This window comes from Solanum lycopersicum, chromosome 9 (genome assembly GCF_036512215.1).
Source record: "Solanum lycopersicum chromosome 9, SLM_r2.1".
Lineage (NCBI taxonomy): Eukaryota > Viridiplantae > Streptophyta > Magnoliopsida > Solanales > Solanaceae > Solanum > Solanum lycopersicum.
The window spans coordinates 13,450,846-13,475,539 of record NC_090808.1 but is presented as its reverse complement, the minus strand read 5'-3'; the positions used below and the strand labels follow the sequence as shown (position 1 = coordinate 13,475,539).

General features: G+C 32.3%; 1 protein-coding gene across 1 annotated transcript; it reads right to left on the bottom strand.

Annotated features, from left to right (window-relative positions):
• Positions 1 to 9,055: 9,055 nt before the first annotated feature.
• On the bottom strand, positions 9,056 to 24,131 carry LOC138338375 (uncharacterized). Its single transcript, XM_069289331.1, has 9 exons — positions 23,825 to 24,131; positions 11,295 to 11,462; positions 11,031 to 11,128; positions 10,828 to 10,920; positions 10,409 to 10,714; positions 10,158 to 10,290; positions 10,043 to 10,113; positions 9,727 to 9,840; positions 9,056 to 9,643 (listed from the first exon to the last, which is right to left on the bottom strand). Exons 1-9 carry the CDS (start codon positions 24,129 to 24,131, stop codon positions 9,056 to 9,058), a joined length of 1,878 nt encoding a protein of 625 aa, XP_069145432.1.
• Between the last annotated feature and the right edge of the window lie 563 nt (positions 24,132 to 24,694).

Genomic DNA, 24,694 nt, shown 5'->3' with positions numbered 1-24,694 from the left:
AATTAAATTGATATTAACTGTCATTGCATGCATATTATGTATTCCGTCAAACTGACATTTTTTTCATTTTCACTTAAAGGATGATTATGCGGGATGAAGTCATTTGTTAATCAAATTGTTCTAGGGGTTCCTTGAGGAATGTAGTGGGCCATTGGATGGTCAACGATCACTAAGTGCTCCATCTCAAGTTGTCCGCTAGGGTCACCAGTCTACTTTCAATAAGCACACTCTTTGTTAACTAGCGTTGAGCGAAATCAAATTTCAAATTTAGCCTATTGAAGTTGACCCAACACCCAGGCATGTTTGGGCCCATTGGAAGTCCACCTTGTGTCTATTTGACCCATTCACTAATAAAAGTCAACTATACTTATGTGTTTTAAATTTGAAGGACGTATATGTCATTTGGTAAAACATTGTCTCTTAGGGTTGGGGATTTAAGAGTTTGTTCTGCCTAATCATATATCCTAAAAGTACTCCACACAATAAGAAATTCAATACAATACAAATATGTTAATAACACTCCACCTTTAATATAATTAGATTATGTGCTTTGTCAAAATCTTACTTGACAAAACCCAGCGAGGAAAAAAAACCCAGTGAAGGAAGAAGAGTACACATATCTAATGATACGGATTATGAATGCTTCATCAAAAACCTTACAATAAACATCCAATGGGACAAAACCTTGAAAGGTAAAAAGCGTAAATCACGTATTAACTCCCCCTAATGGAGAAATCAATCCTAAGACTTGAATCTTTGTTTTTCAAGCTTGTGTACTGTCTTCTTGAAAGTTGTAGTTGGTAGAGACTTTTTGAATATATCAACTATAGTATTACTTGAACAAACATGTTGCATGTAAATATCACCATTCTTGGGAACTTATGTGTGTAGAAAAGCTTTCACAAAATATGTTTTTTTTTTCAATCTCCTTTTATGAATCATACCTTTGAGATCAAAGATTTCCTTACTTCAACTTATTTAAGCAAATAATCTATTGCCTTTTGAAAACTCTTGAAGAGTTTCAATTTAAGTCATCAACTTGCATAACATTACTTGTTTATGTTTAATGCATTTTGAATCTATTTAACACTTATGAAGATTATAAATATGTTTTCCAAAAACTTGTATGTGCTTTAGATTTTGAACCCATCAGATATTTTTCATATCAATTTTGTCAAGTGACAACATTTAATGTTAAATGTATGACATCTTCTAGTTCCTAGATTTCAAGTCAAATAAGTTTTACGCTTACCAAGATGTATCATTCCACTTTTCACTTGATAATTATTTCTACACTAACATACTTTAATAGTCGTAGAATTAGTATCATCATAATATTTTACAATATTGCGCGCTATGTATCAAAGACATATTCAACGATATATCATTTTGTATCAATTTACAATATCAAATAACTTATTGAGATTTCATTACTTAATTATTTCATTGTCCCTCTCATGAAGTTTCATAAAGTGTTATGTCGTAGGTATCATTTTGATTCTTTGATCCTTCCATTTTTTCAAGGATTATTTTATATAGAATTGATTGGTCTATCATGCTTCATGCATGTCGTAGACTCCATCCTTAAAGGACTGTTGCTGTGACATTTTAATATTAATAAAAGTATATTATATTTATATATGATGTTATGTCTATTGATGGACATTACATTTGTGCCTCTTTACTCTCATCAATTCTGGAAGAAACTGGTCATTAGTTTTTAGTAACTTATGTAACCATTAGTTCTTCATTTCATCATTTATTCTATATTTATGTCTTGTAACTTATGTAATATTTAAGCCATTCATTTGAAAAATTTACTACGCACTATCTCCTATTCATTGCAAGGAAGAATTCATCACCTATAAATAGTGTTGTCTTCTTTTGTGTTGAGATAGCAGAAGAAACAACAGAAGTACAAGAAAATATAGAGTGAAAAAGATGAGTACTATTTTATTATGTCTATATTGAAATTAGTGTAGTAGTCAAAGAGAGAGTTGAGAAAAAGAATAGTATTCTAATTCTTCAACTATATTCACCATATGTGAAAGAGAGTATTATATGTTGAAGGAAGGTGTTCTTTTTGTGGAGCTTTGGACTCTTCAACTAATCCAAAGTTGCATGAGTTGTACATGTTGTTGGGTTATGGTATCTTGGAGGAGACAAGCCAAGAGTATTATTGCTGGATCGGTGTAGATTATGTCGCAGTGAGCTTGAATCTCCTTAAGAAGAGCGAGATATTCGTGCCTCAACCTATAGATTTATTCAAACATTTTTTTTTCATTTTATTTCAACTGTAATTTATTATATTTGTGGTATATTACACAATTAATTTTAAGGAGTATCATATTTTGTTACAGTTTTAAAAAATGCAAATATCAAGATATGGATCTCAACATCATTCCGCTCAAATGTCTCTCTCTTCAAGAGATGGAAGAGAAAAGACGGTAAAGTATTTTTCTACTTGCTCAAAAGTGGAGAAAAGGTAAAGTAAAAAACTTTACCTAGTATTTTCATGAGTAAAGTGAATCTACTTTTGATGGAAAAAAAAGATGTTTGAATTCTTGAAACAATGGGGGTTTATGAAATGCGAAAAAAAAATCATTGTGAAATTGTGATTTTTGCATCTTTGAAAAATGTTCTAAAAAGGTGTTACAAGTGCGCATATATATATATATATATATATATATATATATATATATATATATATATATATATATATATATATATTAATTGTGGAATAAATCACATGTTATTATTTGGCTATAATGTGATTATTTTAAACTGTAACATGAGAGTTTTAAATAAATTATGAAAACCATTTTGAGTAGTCATTTAACATGAAATGGTATGATGAGATAAATTTCATTCTTGAAATAAAAAAAATGCCATAAAACATGTGATGAAGTTTTTCTTATCAAGTCACATAATATGAAAATAATTGTGAAATGCAATTTTGTTGGTTGTGTGAGTCTTGCAACTCTTCTTGATTCAATTGTGTAAGAAAGTTGTGACACATAAAAACAAATCGAGTTTGCTAGTCTAATAAAAATATAAGTTATGTGACTAACAACTTGACTTGATGTTGTGTTTACAGTATAAGTACTTTGAAAGTACAAGAAAACTACATGAGAAAAAATTTGGTGTCGTTTGGTGGGATGAGAAAAATAAATTATTTTTTTGCTATCTCTATTATGAAGGTTGAAGTAAAAAAATAAATTAATTAAACTTCAACTAGTGAAAAAGTAATTTGTAACACTTTATTTTGAGAAAATAATTTTTCTAATTATAATTAAATTTAAAAGCACCAATATTGTGATGAATACCAAATCGTTATTATAATGGTAAATCTAGACTGATGAGGAGAAAAACACAATATTATGAGATCATATTGATCATTCGTATGCCATCAATGTTGATTGTGTTAAAACTTGTGATAATCTTGCAGATTCATGAACTAAGACCTTAGCAAGATAAAGAGTCCGAAGCACATCAAGGGGGATGAAAATTGAAGCTCATAAATTCTAAGTCATATATGAGGAAGCCCAACCTGGGGACTAGATATCCTATAATCGGGTTTAAAAGAAAGAAATCATATGATGACTTGTTGTGAGATGCACTACTGTTAATTTTATTCAATCCATATGATTGAGTGCATTTATCCTATGACTTTTGTGGAGGTTGAGTCTTTAAACTCTTAATGAAATTCTGTATCTCGTATAAGTGGGGTGACAAATTATAGAAGCACCATTGACAGATTTCACCTATGTGAGAGTGAAAGTAGGTTGCTTTCTATGAGAATGTGTTTGTTCTAAAAAACACTCATGAAAGAGGGACAGCACAAGGTCGTAACATGCCGACTATTAAATCTTATGTCAACACCTTAATTATTGTGTGTAAGCAGTAATTCTTTATTTTCCTTAAACACTCATAGTTAAACTCTGAGACCACTACTAACTCTAGAGTAAAGGTTATTGTTTTACAAAGTGAAGGTTCAATGCAGAGCACACCTTCATTATGCATAATAGTCTACCTTCAACTAAGTTGTGAAAAACTTTTATCTTAATATTAAAATGAGTGGGGGATTTTTGGTTTGATATTTTAATTTTAATAAAAGTATATTATATGTCCCATTATACATCATGTTATGTCTATTGCTGGGCATTACATTTGTATCTCTTTACTCTCATCAATTGTGGAAGAAAGTGGTCATTAGTTTTTTATAACTTATGTAAGCTTCGATTCTGCATTTCATTCATTATTCTATATTTTTGTCTTGTAACTTATGTAACATTTGAATCATTCATTTGACAGATTTAATACCCACTATCTCCTATTTATTGAAAGGAAGAATTCATCACCTTTAAATAGTGTAGTCTTCATTTGTGTTGAGATAAGAGAAGAAACAAGAGAAGTACAAGAAAATATAGAGTGAAAAAGATGAGTAGTATTTTATTATGTTTATATTGAAATTAGTGCAGTACTGAAAGAGAGTTGAGATAAAGATTAATATTCTAAGTCTTCAACTATATTCACTGTATATCAAAGAGATTATATTTTGAAGGAAGATGTTCTTTTTGTGGAGTTTTGGACTCTTTAACTAATATGATGTTTCTTGAATTGCACATGTTGTTGAGCTGTTGTATCCTAGAGGAGACAAATCAAGAGTATTATTGTTGGATCGGTGTAGATTATGTTGCAATGCGCTTGAATCTCCTTAAAGAGAGTGAGATATTCGTGCCTTAGCCTAAAGATTCGTTTATATATTTTTGTTCATTATTACAATTTTAATTTATTGTATATATGATATATTACACCATCAGGGACATTCAATAAGAGTATTTATAACTCTTGTGTTACTTCTAATCTCTCTCTTATGTCAGACAAAGAAACACATATCTCTATCTTTTGGAGAATCTATCTTTGTGCATCATTGATTGTATACTATACATCAAAATAACTAGATAAAAGTATTTGGTCCCTGACAATAAATGAATTGAAAGAAAACTTGATCATAATTTATTGTCTTGATGTGTACAATTACTTTTATATGTGGTATCATATTTCAGATCAACACATAGAACTTTCTAAGACATTTAATGTCATATCAGCTTGAATATTTATCAATATTATCAAGATAAATTATCTTTTTGATTGCATATTCTGAAAGTAATGCTCTTAACTTAGTTATCATGTATAAGAAATAATGTGAATGTCTAACTGCAAGTTGATAATAATGCACATGTTATTATCTTTTAGATGCATCCCTTTATCATATCACATGATAGGTGAACGAGCACAAATTCAATTTTGATACTTTTCAGAATTTAGGAGTTTAGTCTCAAAATTGGGTGATCCAATCAACTTATCACGAGAACAAGAAACATTAAGAATTCTCGAAGAATCTTTTAGTTGTTCAATTTATGTGTATTGCTTAGTATACACATCTTTGAGACGATCAAATTATTCTTACCAACTAATAAAATTATTAGTATTAGTAAACTTCAAGTTTATCATGCCATGTGTTTTTTGCTTTCGTAACTTTTTAATTTACTATCATATGAGTAAATTTCAATTTTATTACTCCGAGAGTAATTTTCATATTTATTTGCTCTAAGTAATTCTATCCCTTCTAGATGTGAGTCCCGATTTCATAACTAAACGAACTAATTTGATTATTAGAAAATTGTGAACGTGATTTTATTATTTGTGCTGACATTTTTGCGAACATCAAATTGCGAGATAACAATAGACACACACAAGAACATCTAGAAAAAACATCTTTAGGATCATTAAGTATCTATACAATCAACAAGGTAGATGAATAAGTCCACAAATATCCTCATGTATACATTCCTAGAATGCAGGGGACTCAATCTGAACTTTCATTTATGATTGTCTCACATTTAACTTGTCATGATAAGAAGTCGTACAAGAAAATCACCATTTAAAGGAATCTTCAGATTCTTTAATTGATGTTCATTTGAATTTTCTATAATTTGTCTCATCATTATAGACCCATGATGTCCAGGATGATCATGCAAAGACTTAGAACTTGACTCCTCTCAATGATACTCAATTGTAGAGTCCACATGGAATTTATGGGAATTAAACAACTCGACTCGAAGGTCTACATAACTACTTGAAACTCATGTATGCAGCTCTTCTCATTCTGTTATTTAGTTTCTCAAAAGTTGGTTCAAATAAATGATGGATCTTAAAGAATTTACAAATGAACTCAAAAGCTTTCTTTAACTCTATCTTAACTCTCTCTTGAATGAGAATTATGAATTCAAGTTTTTTAGTTCATGACATGAAGGGTCTAATGATGACAAGATAGACTTATGAATACATTCTATTCATACTCATACTCACTTGCTCGAGTCTTGAAACAAGTTAGTAGAAGTTGTAGAAGACTCCTCAGAAGTGCTCAAAGGGACTTTGTTAGAATGCTCGAAAGAATCCTCAAAATGTAAATATTTTTATTTTTAAATAAAATTTGGGCATTAATTCCTTTATTAAAACTTAAAATGAGCTTGAATTTCAATTATGAACTATTTCTAGGTGTTTACAATTAGTTTAGAGTGTTTAGAATCAAAGGGGAGTAAATGTACCTTTGAATGAATTCAAACGGAAGAAACAATGAAAAACAGGTGGGGGCGGTGACCCTCATGTTCTAAATGGCGTGGGGATCCAGAACCTAACATTCATTAAAGAGGTTGGGGCGTTGTGGCTAGCGCGGGGCGGTAGGCCCCAACTTAGAAAACTTTGATGACTTTCTTTGCTTGTTTTCTTAACTCAACTCCCCTAGAATTGAATAGTTTCTAATTTTCCAATCACTTAGATTCGATTACTTAATAAAATTAAACTCTAATCTACTAAAAACAACACTCAAACCAGTAAATTTCATCTCAAGAAATCATCAAAACTCCAACACAATAAGATTTAGAATGAATTCAAGAAAACCTATCAGGAACTCTAATCATTCAACTTCAAGAATGAAATTTCACTAAAAATATCATGATTGGTGTGTGGGTGAACTAAATCAACACTATGGATGCTTACATACCTCTTAGGGATCAAACTCATGGTGAAAATCTGCAACAACACGCAAGAATCTCGACAAACGCTTGGTCCTCTCCTCTTTTCTCCTCTTTTCTCCTTTTTTCTCTTCTTGAACTCTCAACTAAAACCCTAGGAGTATATTAGGTTTATAAAACTGAACCTAATAGGAATAGACCCCTAAAATATCACTAGAAACGAATTTAATATCATTGGATAAGGAAAAAACCAAAATACCGCTTACTATTTCGGTTAACTTTCCTTAACTGGAAAACCTAACTTCAAAAGCGAATATCTCACTCATATGTACTTGAAACTTAGCGAAATCGGTGGCATTGAAAAGATAATTCAAACTTTCATTGAGTACCTAGTAGACCACCTAAATCATTGTGTAGTGAAAGTTATGGTCATTAGGATTTGACCCAAAACTTAAAGGAACTTAGGAATGACTTGAATGAACTCTTTTAATTCTTCTTGGAACTCATGGTGCTACATCTAGTGACCTTAACACTCAATTTTTTTTAAATTTCCTTGAAAAAAATTTCACTAACTACAAAGAACGGTTCGAGTCCTAGTTCAAATATATTTATGGGGTCTCATAGTTGTTGATAATCCATCCTATTTTTCAACGGGTTAACACAAGATTTTGAGATTAATGCAGGGTCTATGGTGAAATCTAAACAAGTTCAAGTTGAATAATCTATTTAAAAATTGAAATTCAAGAAAAAAATGACCCACTTGCAATTCATAAGTCATCAGTATTGCAAATTTTAGAGGCATTAAAATTGTTGAAGGAGGAAGTACGAGAAAAACCATAAACAGTATTTCAAAGGAGAGTGGATGTGCTTCATAAAAAATTGACATATCCTAAGAACATCATGAACATGATTTTTATGAAGTATATGTTTATTTTTTTGCTTAAATCACGTTTTGTATATTAATATTTTTGTATTTTGTTAGTTATATACATTTTTATATTGAAGTTTGTATAATTTCTGTCTGAATCACGCTTGTATATTGATATATATTTATACAAATTTCATGAAGTATATATGTATATATTCTGATTAATTCATATTCGTAAATTGATATTTATATATTTTGTTAGTGTTATACATTTTTTTGTTTGAAGTCTATGTATAATTTTTGCCTAAATGAGATGTATATTACTTTGTGTTTACACAAATTGCTTGAAGTATATATGTATCTAGTTATTTGTATATTGAGTTAATATATACAAATATTGCTTGAGTATTTTGTGTATTTAAGTACTATATTCATGTACGCATACTCATATACACATAAATTTATAGTTATACATAAAGAAAATGCAAATCTAGCTTATTGATACAAATGTTTCTGTTTTGTATAAAACCATGTTATTAATAAGTAAAAATTTAAGGAATCCCATAGTGTAATTCAATAATTATATATGTCCCGATAAATTTAGTATTTACAAAAAATTCATTAAATTTGTTGAGCCGTGTTACTTTAGAATCTAGTGATACATGGTAAATGATACATGGTAAGTTTAAACTGTTAAGAAAAAATGGGGAAAAATGGTATATTTAATGTTGTTACTAAAACAGCTTAATTTACGGAAATAGATCATTAATCAGCATAAAATCAGCATGTAATTGGATATTAATTTCAAATTTTGAAAATCAAAGATTATATAATCTATTTTGAAAACATTATTTATGAACAATCTGTTAAATTTGAAACTACAGTAATTTTATTGTTGTTACAGTGGATTTTTCAAGATGAATACTTTGATTTTGATGAGACATTCCGAAATTTGGATGAACGAATTGCAGTATGAAAGTTACAAAATCAACGGAATCGTTGTTGGAGATTCAATTTCGTTTTCTAATCTCAAAGCAGCAATTGCAGCCGAGTGGATATTGATGTATCAAGGAAAGAAATTAAAATTCAATATATTGTAGAAGGTAACTCCTGTCCGATGAAACTTAAGAACGATAGGAGTGTTACACTATATTTTGAACTGAAAAAAAAATGAGCCTGGATTTTCAGTGTATCCATTATGTATTGACACAATTGAAAAGAATAGTGGTACTGTACATAACTTTGATGGAACAAGTGGAGAAATAACGTGTGTAGAAGGCACAACACATGATACACAGGCTTTGACAATGGTTGAAACTAGCTTATTTAGAAGCCCCGTTAACAACCGATTCATGTAATCCTCAGTAAGTTTCGGCGAAACTTGATCTGTAATGCCCCATCCTTCGAACGAGAAATGGAGTCGAGCCATAACCTTCAATTTCTCTTTTACCTTCTTGCATGACCCAAAAGAAGTACAGTATGGAGATTGAATCCTTATCGAAGACATTCTATTTCTATGCGCAGGAGTGACTGCATCAGTTTTAACAGCAATCTCTGTTATTGGAATATCAGTGGGTAATTGACTGTCGGTCAACAAGTACTGGCTGCTAGTTATATTCTGCGGATCATAAGAACATAATGGTCTAGCATTAGTAGGATCTTTACCCAAATCTTTGATAAGCGCATCTATTGCTGCTTGAGTTGATGGCGATATTATTGTTGAAGTGGAACATTCCTGTATAATATGATGTAATGATTTTTAAAATAAATTTGTGTGTAATGAAATTGTGTGTCATAAATCAAAATTTAAAAATGTACCGATAGAATTCCCTCGGGCAAAACATGAGGGATATTGTGCTGAACATTGTCATCAACATCTTGCTCCACGATATGTTCATTTAAATCTTGGTGCGACTGATGTGCGTCACCATCCTGAATATGTAGTTTTGAAATAAAAATTGTTAATATAATTTGTGCTGATACGTAATATTGATTATAATCACATGATACATAGTATTGAGTAAATGTGCATGATACATGACAGAATATAAAATGAAAAAGAAAGTGTTCATGATACATAGCATTGACTATATGTGCATGATACACGACATACCCAATGTATCATAAACATTACCTTTGGAGTATCACTTCCTAGTGGTTCACCCTCATTTACAGAAACACCAACACCATACACATCGACATCCCCTGCATCGTCGATGATTTGATGTTCACCATTTTTACCAGAAAACCAACACCATCCTTAGCTACACCACCCATATCATCGAGATCAATTGGTATTTGCTGAGATGTTTGTTTGTCAGACTGAAATGTACTTGTATTAGCCAGAAAATTGATGTTTTCCTTGCCTATAGATTGCATCAGCTGGGAGTGATTGCTTTTATCAAAATAATTAGTTCCTCAAATTTCTTGTCAGCCTAAAAATTGTAGATACATTTAGGATAAAAAAAATTGTTTAAAAATAACAAAATAATTTACTTACATAAGTTTTCAAATGTACTTTCAACTCTTTAATATGTGGAATTGTATTGTTGACATTTTGTGAAAATGCAGACCGATGAACATCAGCAGCCGGGTTCGGAGACACGTCTAGAACAGAACCATGAACATCAGCAGCTGATTTCGGTGATACTTGTGGAACAGAACCATGTACATCATCAGCATTCGAATTTTGAGGCAGTTTTGACATGGAAACATGTACATCATCATCCGGTGTCGGAGACACATTTGATTGATCAGACTGGTTCTGTTCTAACACCTTCTTTTCTTGAATAATCCTTTTTTTCTTCTTTTTGGCGGTGATGGGGGAGATGTATTAGAAACTCTAGAATATGTCCTCAATAAATGTTCGAGAGGTTTTATGGAAAAATTATCAAAATCATCATCCTCATTTGGTTGTACTAATGGTAGTGATGAAGAATGAGCATGTTCAACTTGAGCAAAGTCAAAAGCTTCAATTTCCTCTGCTGTTAGGACAATGTTTGAACATGCATTCTGAATGTATCACAACACATAAGATAATTTAGCTGTTAGAAACAATAATATTTCATAATGTATCACAAGGCATAAATAACAATATTCCATATACAAAAGTAAAATTTTACCTCTTGGAAAATGGTAGACATAAGCATTTCAAACTTTGCCTTTTCAGACACAACTCTCCAATTGCACATTCTTGGGATGACATTGCGTTCTCTCACAGCTATTTTCAGAATTTAAATTGGATGCACATTCGTATATCCAAACGTTTAGTGCATATGGCATCCCATATAATCGGTATAACTTTTTACTAACATCAAAATCTTGTCTAAGTGAACCAATTAGTTTGGAAAATGAAAGCTGACCCCAAGGAAAATGTTGATATCTACCATCTTCAACCATTAGAAAGTCGACAATAGATATAGTTGTATTATCAAGAGTAGCTAATACAAATGTATGAATAAAGAACAGTATAGACATTTGAAGTGCATCCTGATTGTTCTCCCAATTACCCATCTTAAATCGTTGAACTAGTTGATGCTTTGTAACACTAGTGACTGCAACAGGAAAATACTTTTGAAAAAGCATACAATTAGTTTGTTTTGGGTATTTGAAATTATTGGTATTTCCTCTGACCTTAAGTCCTGTTAATAATGCAAATTCATCTATACCAAATTTCAGGACACACCCGTTGGAATGTCTAATATGCAACACATTAGGGTTGCTTTGTTCCAATTCTAAAAGCAATAAGCACTTAGTTATTTGGCCCTGAAAATTACATTTAGAAATGTCTAAAAAGGGTCCAAAATTGTATCCTTAAACATTTGGATAACATTTTTCCCTATGTATTTTTCAAAGTCCTTTAGGAAATTGTTGTTAAAATTGACAGCAAACCTTATGGGATGTGTTGGTATCTTTTTAATCTTGTACTTCAGTGGCTGCAATTTGAAAATAAAATAGCAAATTATAACGATATTGAAATATAAATACTAAATAAAACAATTAATAACTTACTGATACATGGTTTCAGTTTTCAGAAATTCATAATACATGAAAAACATGTGATACATATCTACTACATGTATCAGTGAATTGACTAAAACATTATAACATGTGATACATATCTAATACATGTATCAGAACATCGACTAAACACTATACACACTGATTCTATATGTATCATCAAGCACAGTTGATGACACAGTTATTAAACTTAGTGAATGATACATTATAACAATTTTCAAAACATGTATCAGTACATCAACTAAACAATTAATACCTTACTGATACATGATATCAGTTTTCAGAAATTCATACTACATGCAAAACATGTGGTACATATCTACTACATGTATCAGTGCATTGACTAAACACGGTACACACTGATTCTATATATATCATTAAGCACAGTTGATGACACAGTAATTAAACTTACTGAATGATACATTATAATAATTTTAAAAATTTCAAGATACATATAAAATATTATGATACACAAAAAATTCATGTATCAATTCATCATCTAAAACACTATACACACTTATTCAAAACGTATCAGCAAGCACACTTGATTCCTTAAAATTTTTACTAATTTCAACAACAATTTAAGTACCAAAATACTAACCCGAGACAATGTAGGCCTAACAACAATGTTTGCTGCTTCTTTTTTCTTTTTTTTGTTGTATTTTGACAACCTTTGATTTTGATGTTTCGCCAGAGTCTTTGTTTGAATCCTTCTAAAGATTCATAGGATCATGCAAAGACTTTTTCCTATTTTCTTTCCAATTTTCATCGTCAGAATCATATATCCTTCGATTAATTAACGGATCCATTACTATGATGTAATAGAACAATTAGCAAAAACAAAAAAGAGAAGAAAAGACGAACTGATGATGGATTAAGAATAAAAAGATGCTGGGTTAAGACGATTACAGATTAAGAAGAAAAAGACGATGATGACTTAAGAAGAAAAAGAAGAAACCAATAAAATATGTCGGGTTAAGAATAAGAAAGACGATTATGGAGAAAGAAGAACTAAAAATGTAATGGAGTAAGAACCGAACGGGAGAGAAATTGTCTTGATTTTTGAAATTTCAAATTTTTTGAATTTTGAAATTCGAAATTGGGTATTTTATTTAAAATTAATTAAAATTAATAATTCAAAATCAAAAAACTTATTTAAAAGGTTGAGTGTTTAAATGGAGAAAATTCAAAATCCAAAAACTGATTTAAAAGGTTGAGTGTTTTAATGGAGAAAAAATAGGCATTAAAATGGGTAATTGTTTATTATAGGAGAGAGAATGTTATGTATCTATAAACTTACACTAAAATTAAAAAAAAAAGAATTATGTAATATTTAAAAAATGAAGGAAAAATTAGAGAATATAAAACTTATAGTTCTGTATTTAAGTTATTTTTCCTATTAATAATATGCAACACTTAACTGAAATGTTTTGTATCTTTAATTTTTTAAAATAAGGAATTAGATTCATGCGCAAACATCCAATTTTGTATATTGATATTTGCATATTTTGTTAGTTATATATAATTTTTATTTTGAAGTCTATCTATTATTTTTGCCTAAATTACACGTGTATATTAATATGTATATATATGAAGTGGTTGAAGTATATATGTGTGGACATGAGTAATCGTATAAAATATCAAAACTTACTCGCAGGAACGCAAATCTATTTGAATCATATACAATACATATATACAAATAGTATCATTCAACTTTTTTTTTCAATAAAAAATAGAACAAATTGTTAACATATGATTTCTCTAATCTGGTATAAATTAATAAATTTTTGTGAAACATCAGAATTAACAAAACAAGAATTATTTGTTATTCAAAATTTTAACAATATACTATACAAATCAATTGTACACTTTCTTGACGCTTCAAAACATGAGTATTTCCTTGAAAGAAATGATTACCTGGTTTTCAATATGCAAATTATTATTAAGGGGGTGCTTCAGTCGTTTGAGGAGTAAAGATGTTATGGAGTTTATATTGTTGTAAAACTCTTTTTTTTTTAGAAAAATATTTGATTTTTGACGTTTAGCTTAAATCATGAGATTATATAAATTTCTGTTACTATTTTCAGGGTTCATGATTTAATTTTTTTAAAAAATTAAATATGTTATATATTTTTATCAATAAAAAAGTCGTATACGATAAATGCTTAATAGCAAATTAAACTATAAACATAGAATATAATTATATAAATTATACCCATAACGAATTATTTTGAAAATCTGTTTGCCGAAATTTTTCCTACTAGAAATACTGTCTCAAGTCTTATTTTTGCCCATTTATGATGATTTTGACCCCAATTTTCACGTCCTTAGGATTCAACCAATTTTCCTTTCTCTTGAGCCCATTATTTAGTCCTTTGGTCCTGTTACTGCTAAAATTTTGGGGTTTCGACCAATTTTCCATCGTATACAATGTATAAATTTGATGTATACTGCTACAATCCAACAATCCATATATTTTAGCTTTCCTTTTGCCCTGCATATTAAATTTCTTTGGACCTGTTAATCGACTTTCAATTCTATGACGAGGTGGACTTAAAGAAAAATATATTTGGGCCTCCATGTCTCAGTCGAGATATCGAAGGAGAGGAGATAAGAGTCCGTTGGGCTTAAAATCAAGGATTTCACTAAAAGAAAAAGAAATATAAGCCGTATATGAAATGGACTCAACATCAAGGACTTCACAAAAAGAAAAAAGAGATATAATCAGTGTATGAAACTCATTAACCAAAACTTATAAACAAAACTCAAAAACTAGACATGAAAAAAATGACCAAATTTCAATAACCAGCGGCACCAAGTAGATAAATAAATGTGATCATATTATGATTACACCACGTGACTAGTTAAGTTATAATAAAAAATGAACAAGTTGGGGAAGTCAAATTTGATAACCAAAACAATAAAATCATATTTTTAAATAGAGACAATCAGTGAATTTATTATTTATTATGAAACATATAAATTGAGGAAACAAACACTTTAAAAATTTATAAAGCTAAAACATCATGTAAGAGAGTTGAAAAAACATAAGTCATATCATCATAGTCCATGCAAACTAGAATCATCTATAGAACCTTCGAAAACATGTCTTAGTTCATTATTATCTTGTTATTGTAGGAATGACTTAATAGACATTAAGATCATGTGAGCTATAACTTGATCGCCTGGTGTCTCCCACACCAAAAGATTTTTTTTACTTGCCTAAGGTAAAACTATGAACTCTTAGCTTAAGTGGATCGACTAACTAATAACCTATGGGGGGGGGGGGGTTACGTAGTTTATGGGATAAGGAGAATATTAGTAGAAACCCGACCTGTCTATGGAGGATTTTCTATCTCAAGAGATTTCTTCTAGAGACCTAGCCTTTCAATGAGAGAGCTTCTATCTAGAAACCTGACCTTTCTTTGGGAGAGTTTCCATCTCAATATAATATCTACTTGGTGCTAAGAATAAATTTCACATGAGTAGTTATTTCTTACTTAACTTCATTACTCATGAAAGGGTTCCCTTGGCCTACCGATTCATGTTAATTCATTAGGATACTTTAGATCATGCGTGAGGAAACCTTTCACCAACTATGATAACTTTTAATCATAGATTCAATTAGGTCAGAAATGCCTTTCAACCTAAGAATCATCATTACGTGAGAATATAGTTTCACAATTATACTAGAACATGAATGTCCTTTCAACAACAAAGCAACAACATTATAATCATTTATACTTAAGAATCCTTAAAATATTTACATAGATTTCATAAACATATGTGTAATATTATAATTTACCTCCTTGGGGTCAAAACGTTCTTTCAATCACCCCCTCTAGATTTCAAGCATTAGACATAGATTTGATCATAATTCATATGATTCTATCACTTTATGCATTAATTCTTAAAATTCCTCTTTAATCAACAAAGACCCACATCATATAATCATAGTTGATAAATATGGGAATTACATGGGTTCATGGGGGAAACATAAAAAAAATCATAAGAAATCATAAATTCATGCTTAGCATAACTCAATTCAATCATTTAAGTCATGTTTAAAAGGAACCCATGACATTTGAATCAAACCCTAACAATTGGTATTTTCTATCTTTTTGAGATTGAAAAAATTTAAGGAACTCCATGGATGAAAGGAAACCATGGATAAAAAATATCATACCTTACTATTAAATCCAAAGAAATTGATGTACAAAATATTTCTCTTGAAACCCTAGCTTGAACCTCCTCTTCTTCTTCAAGTTTCTAGAGAGAGTATTTTGAGAGGAAGAACTTTGGGGATTTATTTTAGGTTTTGGAAATAATGACTTGAATGTGTCAGTTTTAGAGTTAAAATCATCTATATGGGGTTCCCAGGCTTAGGCAAAATGATATAGCTTTATTTTAATCAAAACCGGAATGACCCAAGTAACCTCAACTTGCCAGCCTACTGTCCACCTTCACAAGAGGCACCACGAGCCATAGTCCTTATCGTAGTGATGGAAAAGTAGCTAGGCAACCTTCAACTCCTAAATCTAAATCCCATCCATGAGCCTTCCTATAATCCGTGGTCATCACCACGAGCCGTGAAGTGGCTTGTGAAGAGGGGACTGTTTTGGACAATCTTGGAGAGACTACTACCTAGCATACTATGAGCCACACTATGAGTCGTGGTGGTGTTCCTGGTTGGTGGGGCAGTGTATAGGACAATATAGGCTTCCCTAGACCTCTTCCTTGGCCCTCACCCTTCTTCCTTGATTCTTACTCTCACACTTAGCTCTAGTTTAGTCTACTATTTTCTAGGGTATTACATTATATCCCCCTTGAGAACATTTGTCCTCGAATGACATTCTAGACACCTTGCGAAAGTAAAAGATTTAGGACTAGCAGCCCATCATGCATGCAATACATAATTTACGCAATTTATTTTCTAAGAAAGAGATCACAATAATTGATGGATCTTTCAATCCGGCGAAATGGAATTGGCCTGTACCAATTTGGGTCAGATTAATAAGCTCACAAATTCTTTATTTGAATATCTTTGCTTTGTTCTTTCTATAGATATAGATTAAACTGCCTTTCTTGGCACCATCCCTATTCTGATGGCTTAGTACTCAAGGGCACCGGCTACTCCATCAACTCCATTTCGTTGTGTAGTGAGGATCCAAATTCTTGTTGGCGATTATTTATGATCAAAAAAATGCCTTCCGCTCAGGAACAAGAAATGGAGCTATTAAGTTAAGGTTCCGCTTTCCTTTTTCTAGCCCTTGTTTGGGTTCCCTATCGATGGGTATATGCCTTTGTCGAAGAAAGAGGGGGAATTACACGAATCCCTTCCTCTAGAAAGAGTGAACCCGACCACTTCACGCTGAAGTTCATACTCATACTGATTTACGCACCACCCTTCTCGACTCCAAACTAGACATATTTAATGCATCACAATGAAGTAAGAACTAAATCTAACAATGAATATGCGTGAAATTTCAACATTTATCATGTTCTAAGAGGAACTACCTTTTCAAGATTACAAATATGCTCAACACAATCTCATGGAGCCTTTATGCAATTTACCTTAAGAAAGCATAGCTAAAGCATGTTCAACAATTCATCTCATAAATTTTATAGGCAACTCATACTCAATCCCAAACAACATGAGAAAAATTAATCGTTGAACTCATTTTCTTTTTAACACAAGTTTCTAATGAACATGCATAACATAAAGAAATCATGGAAATCATATATCAAACATGACTCCCAAAACAAGGAAAAGTCAAGAGGAACTCACTACCTTAAGCTACAATAGGGATAAAAGGAAAGAGATGAGGATATCGGAACATCATACTGGTCTCGACCTTCCAAGTAGCACCCTTAGTTAAATGATTCCTCCGCAACATCTTTACGGAATCAACTTCCTTTTTTTATCACCTTCTTAACTTGCTGGTCTAGAATCTTAACCAAAACTTCCTTATAAGAAAGACTTTCATTAACTCCCAATCTTTATAAGGTGACTATGGATGTAGGATTTCCAACACACTTTTAAGCATAGGGACATGGAAAGTAGGATGCACTAAAGCCAAATAATTAGGAAAATCTTACACACAGGCAACCTTACCAACACGTATCAAAATCTCATATGGGCCTACAAAACTGTGACTAAGTTTTCATTTCTTACTAAACCTCACAACAACCTTTATAGGTGAATTTTTAAAGAAAACCCAATCATTAACATCAAATTCAAGATCCCTTCTTCTAACACCGTCATAAGACTTTTGTCGACTTTGATCCATTTTCAACCTCTCTCGAATAAGTCAAACTTCTCAATATCCTCATGAGCTAACTCAATACTATTTAAAGAAACTTCACCCATCTCAAACCAACCTATGATATATCTACACATCCTACCATAAAGAGCCTCAAATGGAGACATACAACTAATATTATACAAAAATTCAACCAATGGCAAATGGTCATTCCAATTACCCGTAAAATCAATCACACAAGATCTCAACATGTGTTCCAAAATTTTAAAGTGAATTGTGTACCACAATCGTAAACAATGGACAAGGGCACTCCATGCAACCTTACCATTTCTCTCAAGTACAACTTAGCATAATATTCTATCGAATAATAAACTTTGACGGGAACAAAACAAGTTGATTTCGTCATCTGATCTACTATAGCTGAAATCAAATCATGTTGTCACCAAATGCGTGGAAACCCTATTATGAAGTCCATGCTTATTTCTTCCTACTTCCACGTAGGATTAAAAATATCATGGGAAAAACCTTTCGGTCTTTCATGCTCAACTTTAACGTGTTAAAATTAGGACACTTAGCCAAGAATTCCACAATATCCTTCTTCGTCTCATTCCACCATTAGACTTCCCGTAAATCATGATAAATCTTGGTGGGTCACAGGTCAATGGAATATCAATAGCTATGGGTTTCCGACAAAATTGTTCCCTCAAATTCATCAACATTGGGAATACATAAACGACCTTAGTATATAATTACACCATATCCCCCTTTAGAAAAAGACTTAAGCACCGCTTCCGTCAATTCAACCAAAATAGGATCAAGACCTTGCTTAGTTTTCACATCCTCCACAAAAAAAAAATTCAGAGCCATTACGAAATATAATACCACCTTTGGTGGTGGCCACTAGTTGAACACCTAATTGACACAAACTATGAACATCCCAAACCAACTCTTTCTTATCATCATAAACATGAACAACAATATAATACAAAATTGACTAAGCACATCTGCTATTGCATTTGCCTTGCAAAGGTGATAAAGAACACTCATGTCATAATCCTTCAATAATTCACGACACCTTATTTGGCAAATATTAAAATCCTTTTGACTAAACACATATTGTAAATCTTATGATCGGTGAAATTATCAACATGAACTCCCTACAAATAGTGCCTCCAAATCTTTAGGGCTAAAACAACCACCGTTAATTCTAATTCATGGGTCGAATAATTTTTCTCATGGATATTTATTTGCCTTGAATCATAGGTAATGACTTTACCATTTTGCATAAGCACACATCCCGACCAAAATCTAGAGGAATCAAAATATACCACAAAACCATTTGTACCCTCTGGTAAGGTCAACACTAAAGCGGAAGTTAGTGTATCTTTCAACTCTTGAAAGCTTTTCTCACAAGCTTTCGACTACACCTGCTTAGCCTTCTTTTAAGTCAAAGTCTTTAATGGAGAAAACATGGAAGAGAAATCCTCAATAAACATTCTATAGTAACCGGCCGAACCCAAGAAACTTCCAATGTCTGAAGGCAGTTAGAGGTCTAGGCCAACTCTTAACCGTATCCAGCTTTTGAGGATTTAACCCAATCCCTTGATTAACACAACATGATCAAGAAAAGCTATGGACCTTAGTAAAAATTCACATTCGCTAAAGTTTGAAAAAAGTTGTTGGTCCTTAAGTACTAGAGACACAATCTGAAAATGATTAATATGCCCATTCTCAGTTCTCGAATAGATCAAAATATCATCAATAAACACAATTACAAACATATCAAGGTATTGTCTAAATAGACTATTCATCAAATCTATAAAACCACCACATCATTAGTCAACTCAAATGACATTACCATAAAACTCGTAACGACAATATTGGGTTTGAATAACCACATTTGGAATATCATTTCTCTAACCCTCAATTGGTGATAACCTGACATGAGGTGAATAATAGATAAGTAACTTGCTCCTTGTAGTTGGTTAAACAAATCATCTATCCTTGGAAGAGGATACTTATTCTTAATGGTAACTTATTTAACTAACGATAGTCAATGCACATACGAAGAGATCCATTTTTCTTTCTAACAAATAAAATTGGAGGACCCCATGGAGAGATACTCAATTGGATGAAACCTTTACCTAACAAATCCTTCATCTGTTATTTTAACTCCTTTAACTCGAGTAAATCATCGAGGAGAACTTCCTAAAACTCATTTACAATGAGGATCGACTCAAGAGTAGGGGTTTTGGAATCTACATCCCTCGCCTTAACAACATGGTAAACAAAACCTTTATAAATCACCTTTTTAGCTTTGATACATGAGACAAATTGACCCTCAATCATAGAGTTTCCCCCCTTCCACTTTAGGATAGGCTTATTTAGGAACTAAAATTTGACTACACGAGTTCTACAATCAATAGAAGCATAGCTAGAGTGTAGCATATTCATACCAAGAATAACATCAACGTATAAAATATCAAGCTCTACCAAGTCAACAAGAGTAACTTTATGTGATAAGGAAACAAGACTCTTTATATAAACTCTCTTAGCCACCACAAAATCACAACAGGTGCAGAGAAAGAAAAAGTTTCGAATAAAAAATACCGAAAAACATCAAATCTCATAGCCACACAGGGCTTCACAAAATACAAAGTAACACTCGAATCTAATAAAGGATACACATCTATTTTGGAAATTTTTTAAGATAACAACGACAACATACAAAGAACTCTCTTGTTTACCTCGGGATTAGAGAGTTTAGAAGTGGTTTTTCTAGAGAGCATTGGAATTCAAATCACTAAGAGAAGCTTGATTTCCCTCTCTTCCTTTAGTCGTAAGCATTGGAAAATTCCTCAAATGGTGACCACTCTAACCACAACCATAAAAACTATCTTTTCCGATTAGACAATAACGATTGTGCTTATTTCCAAACATAGGCCAATTAGACTTAAGAAACAAAGATCCACCGCCTTTACCTCTTTGACGTTTAGGGATAAACACCGTTTCTTTGTTGAACCTTGGAGTAGCATTGGAGGAGCCTTGATAAAAAAAACCTTGTGGAAATCTAGGTCAACCTTGTCCATCATACCTTTCATTAGAGAAATTTCTATCACGAGTCGTAGACCTTTTTACCTCCCTAGACTTTTTGTTGAGTTTCTTCTCCTCGGTTTGTGGTGCATGGACCATAATATGAGAGATGTCTATGTAATTAATGAGTATTGTGGTGCGTCACTCTTTAACCACCGTTTCGAACACAATCATCAAAAACTTACTCATCCTAGCCCTTGAATTCGCAATCAATGTTAGAGCATACTTGGAAAATTGAGTGAACATTAGAGTATATTCCCTTACACTCATACTTTCTTGATGATGATTAATGAAATCTTGCACCTTTTCATCTCGCATCTCAAGGGGAAAGAACCTATCAAGAAAAGCAGATTTACACAGTTCCAACTCCATAGGGCCCGCTCCTACCAACCTCTCTTCCTTTTATTTGTTATACCACACTTTAGCAACACACTTCAATTGATAAGCGAAAACTCCACCTTTTTCTATGGTGTAACATCCATAATAATCAAAACCTTGGAGATCTCATCTATAAACTCTTAAGGATCTTCCACAACCCTAGAACCACGAGGCTCTGGAGGGTCATCCATTAAGTCCCTCACTCTTGAAACCTCCACATCTACATTGGGTTCATAAGATAAATAACCTCTCCATTTACTTGAGCCGTCATGGCTTGACCCAGTACTTAGAAAGCAACCCTAAACTCCACATTTGTTACTTGTTTGGCCAAAAGGTCCACCAGATCTTGAAGATCTTGATGATGATCTCATTGATTCATATTGTCTTTATTATTCCTTCTAGCATCAGCCCTTCGAGTAGTCATATGTTATAGACCATTAGGTAAGGATTAGGAGATAAACTTTATAGAGTTAGACTCTATCGCACAAAATAAGTGTAATGAAAGAAATGGAGTTTCCTAAGAACATTGTAGCCTTTCTTTAATAAATGAAGTGTGCTTAACACTCATGAACAAAACTCTATTAGACGTATCTTAAGAGACATCATACGACCATTCTAAACCTTGTTCTATGATCACCAAGTTTTTCACGACCCAGGGGTATCCCCTAGATGTAGACGTATTGAACCCCAAAGGACCCCATACAAGCCACTTACTCCTCATAACATAAGAAATAGAACAACAAGAATAAAACACATTTCAAGTCTAAAAAGTTTTTAATAAAAAAAAGTGGACACTTAGTCTCATCATAGCCAAGTAATATAATATCGAATGAAATTAAGCCTAGCCCATACATCATATTCAAATCCAAGCTCTAGCGATAAAAATTGTCAACCATGACTGTCGGACCCTAGGAAAATATTTGCAAGAGTATGTGTTCGTATAAAAATACACTAAGTATGATAACCATGCGTAAAAACATTTAAAACGTGCTAAAATTCACATTTTTATTTTCATGACATGAAACTTATAAAGCTAAAACATCATGTAAGAGAGTTAGAAAAAAATAAGTCATATCATCATAGTTAATACAAACTAGCATCATCTTTAAAATATTTGAACATTACGGTATACTTATTTAAGCATGCCTTAGTTCTTCATTATCTTTTAATTATGGGAATTAGCATTAACCGACATTTATACCATGTGACATATAACATGATCACCCAGGTCTCCCACTCTGAAATGGTGTTCTACTTGCCTAAGGTAGCACTATAAATTCTTAGCTTAAGTGGATCCACTAGCTAATAACTTATGCGGGCACATAGTTTATGCAATAATAAGATTGTTACTACAAACCCGATATTTCTACGGAAGAGCATCCATCTCAAGAGACTGCTTATAGAAACCTGACCTTTCTGCTAGAGAACTTCTATTTAGAAACCTAACCTTTCTGTGGGAGAGCTTCCATCTTAATACAATATCTACTCGGTGCTAAGAATAAATCCTACTGAGTAGTTATTTTGTAATTAACTGCATTACTAATGAAAGGGTTCCCTTGGCCTACTGATTTAAGTTAGTTCATTAGGATAGCTATTTAGACCATGCACAGGAAACCATTCACCATCCATGATCACTTTTAATTTTAGATTCGATCAGGTGAGAAATTCTTTTCAACCTAAGAATTCTCACTATATGAGAATGTCCTTTAACAATTATACTAATATGTGTTTGATGAGGATAACCTTTAAATAACACAAAACCCCGTCATAATCATTGATACTTTACTCTCAAAGCATCCTTAAAGCATTTAAATAGATTTCATAAAACATGCATAATCTAATAATTTACCTCCTTAAGTTCAAAACATGCTTTGAATCATCACATATATAATTGAAGCATTAGACATGGACTTTATAATAATTCATGTGATTCTATCACTTCATGTATTTAGTTTATAAAATCCCTCAATCATCAATAAAGACCTACATCATATCATCACAACTGAAAAATATTAGAATTACATGGGTTCATAGAAAAACATCAAAAAATCATAAGCAACCATCAATTAATGCTTAGCATGATTCAATTAAATCATTTAAATGATGATTGAAAGGAATCCATGACATTTGAATCAAACCCTAACAACAAGAAATTCATGTACAAAAGCTTGCTCTTGAAAACCTATCTTGAATCTTCTTCTTCTTCTTCTTCTTCTTCTTCTTCTTCTTCGTCTCCTCCTCCTCATCCTCCTCATCTTTCTCCTTCTCCTTCTCTTCCTGCTCCTTCTCTTTCTTCTCATTTTCCTTCACATCTTTCTTCTCCTCCGCCTTTTGCTTCTCATTCTCCTTCTCGTTTTCCATCTCCTCCTCCCTTTCCTCCTTCTCCTCATTCTTCTTCTGTTCATTCTCCTTCTTTCTCATTTTCATTCTCATCCTCCTGCTTCTCCTTTTCCTTCTCCTCCATGTCATTTTCTTCATCCTTCTCCTCTTCCTCCTCCTCTTTCTCATCCTCCTCCTCCTCCTCCTTGTTCTTCTCCTTCTTCTTTTACTCCTTGATCTTCTCCTTCTCCTTCTCTCGGTTCTCCTTCTTCACCCGCTTCTCCTTCTTCTCTTGTTTCTCCTTCTTACCCTACTTCTCATTTTTATCTTTTTTTTCCTCCTTCTCCTTCTTGTCCTTATCCTTGTCCTTCTCATTCTCCTTCTCCTCCTCCTCCTCCTCTTCCTCCTCATCCTCCTTCTTCTTCTTGTTTAATTAAAATTGGCATGACCTAATTATTCTAAACCTACCATCCTATTTTCCACCTTCATGAGAGGCACCACGAGTTGTGGTTCCAACCATGAACCAATATCTAGGCAGCCCTAGTCCTAAAAACTAAATCTCTTCCACAAGCCGTGATTTGTCTCATGAAGAGAGGATTGTTTTGGGAAGTTTTGGGGAGGATGCTGCTAGACATACCACAATCCATGGTCCTCACAACAAGTGGTGCTTATGGGGCAGCCTTTAGCATAAAATGGGCTGGCTATCCCTCTTC

Excerpts from the sequence above, each read along its gene's own strand:
- LOC138338375 (XM_069289331.1), bottom strand. The coding sequence starts at position 24,131 with ATGACATGGAGGAGAAGGAAAAGGAGAAGCAGGAGGATGAGAATGAAA. Across the intron at positions 10,114-10,157 it reads TGTAGCTAAGGATGGTGTTG|GGGATGTCGATGTGTATGGT; the intron begins GTTTTCTGGTAA and ends TCGACGATGCAG. Across the intron at positions 9,644-9,726 it reads TGCCCGAGGGAATTCTATCG|GAATGTTCCACTTCAACAAT; the intron begins GTACATTTTTAA and ends CATATTATACAG.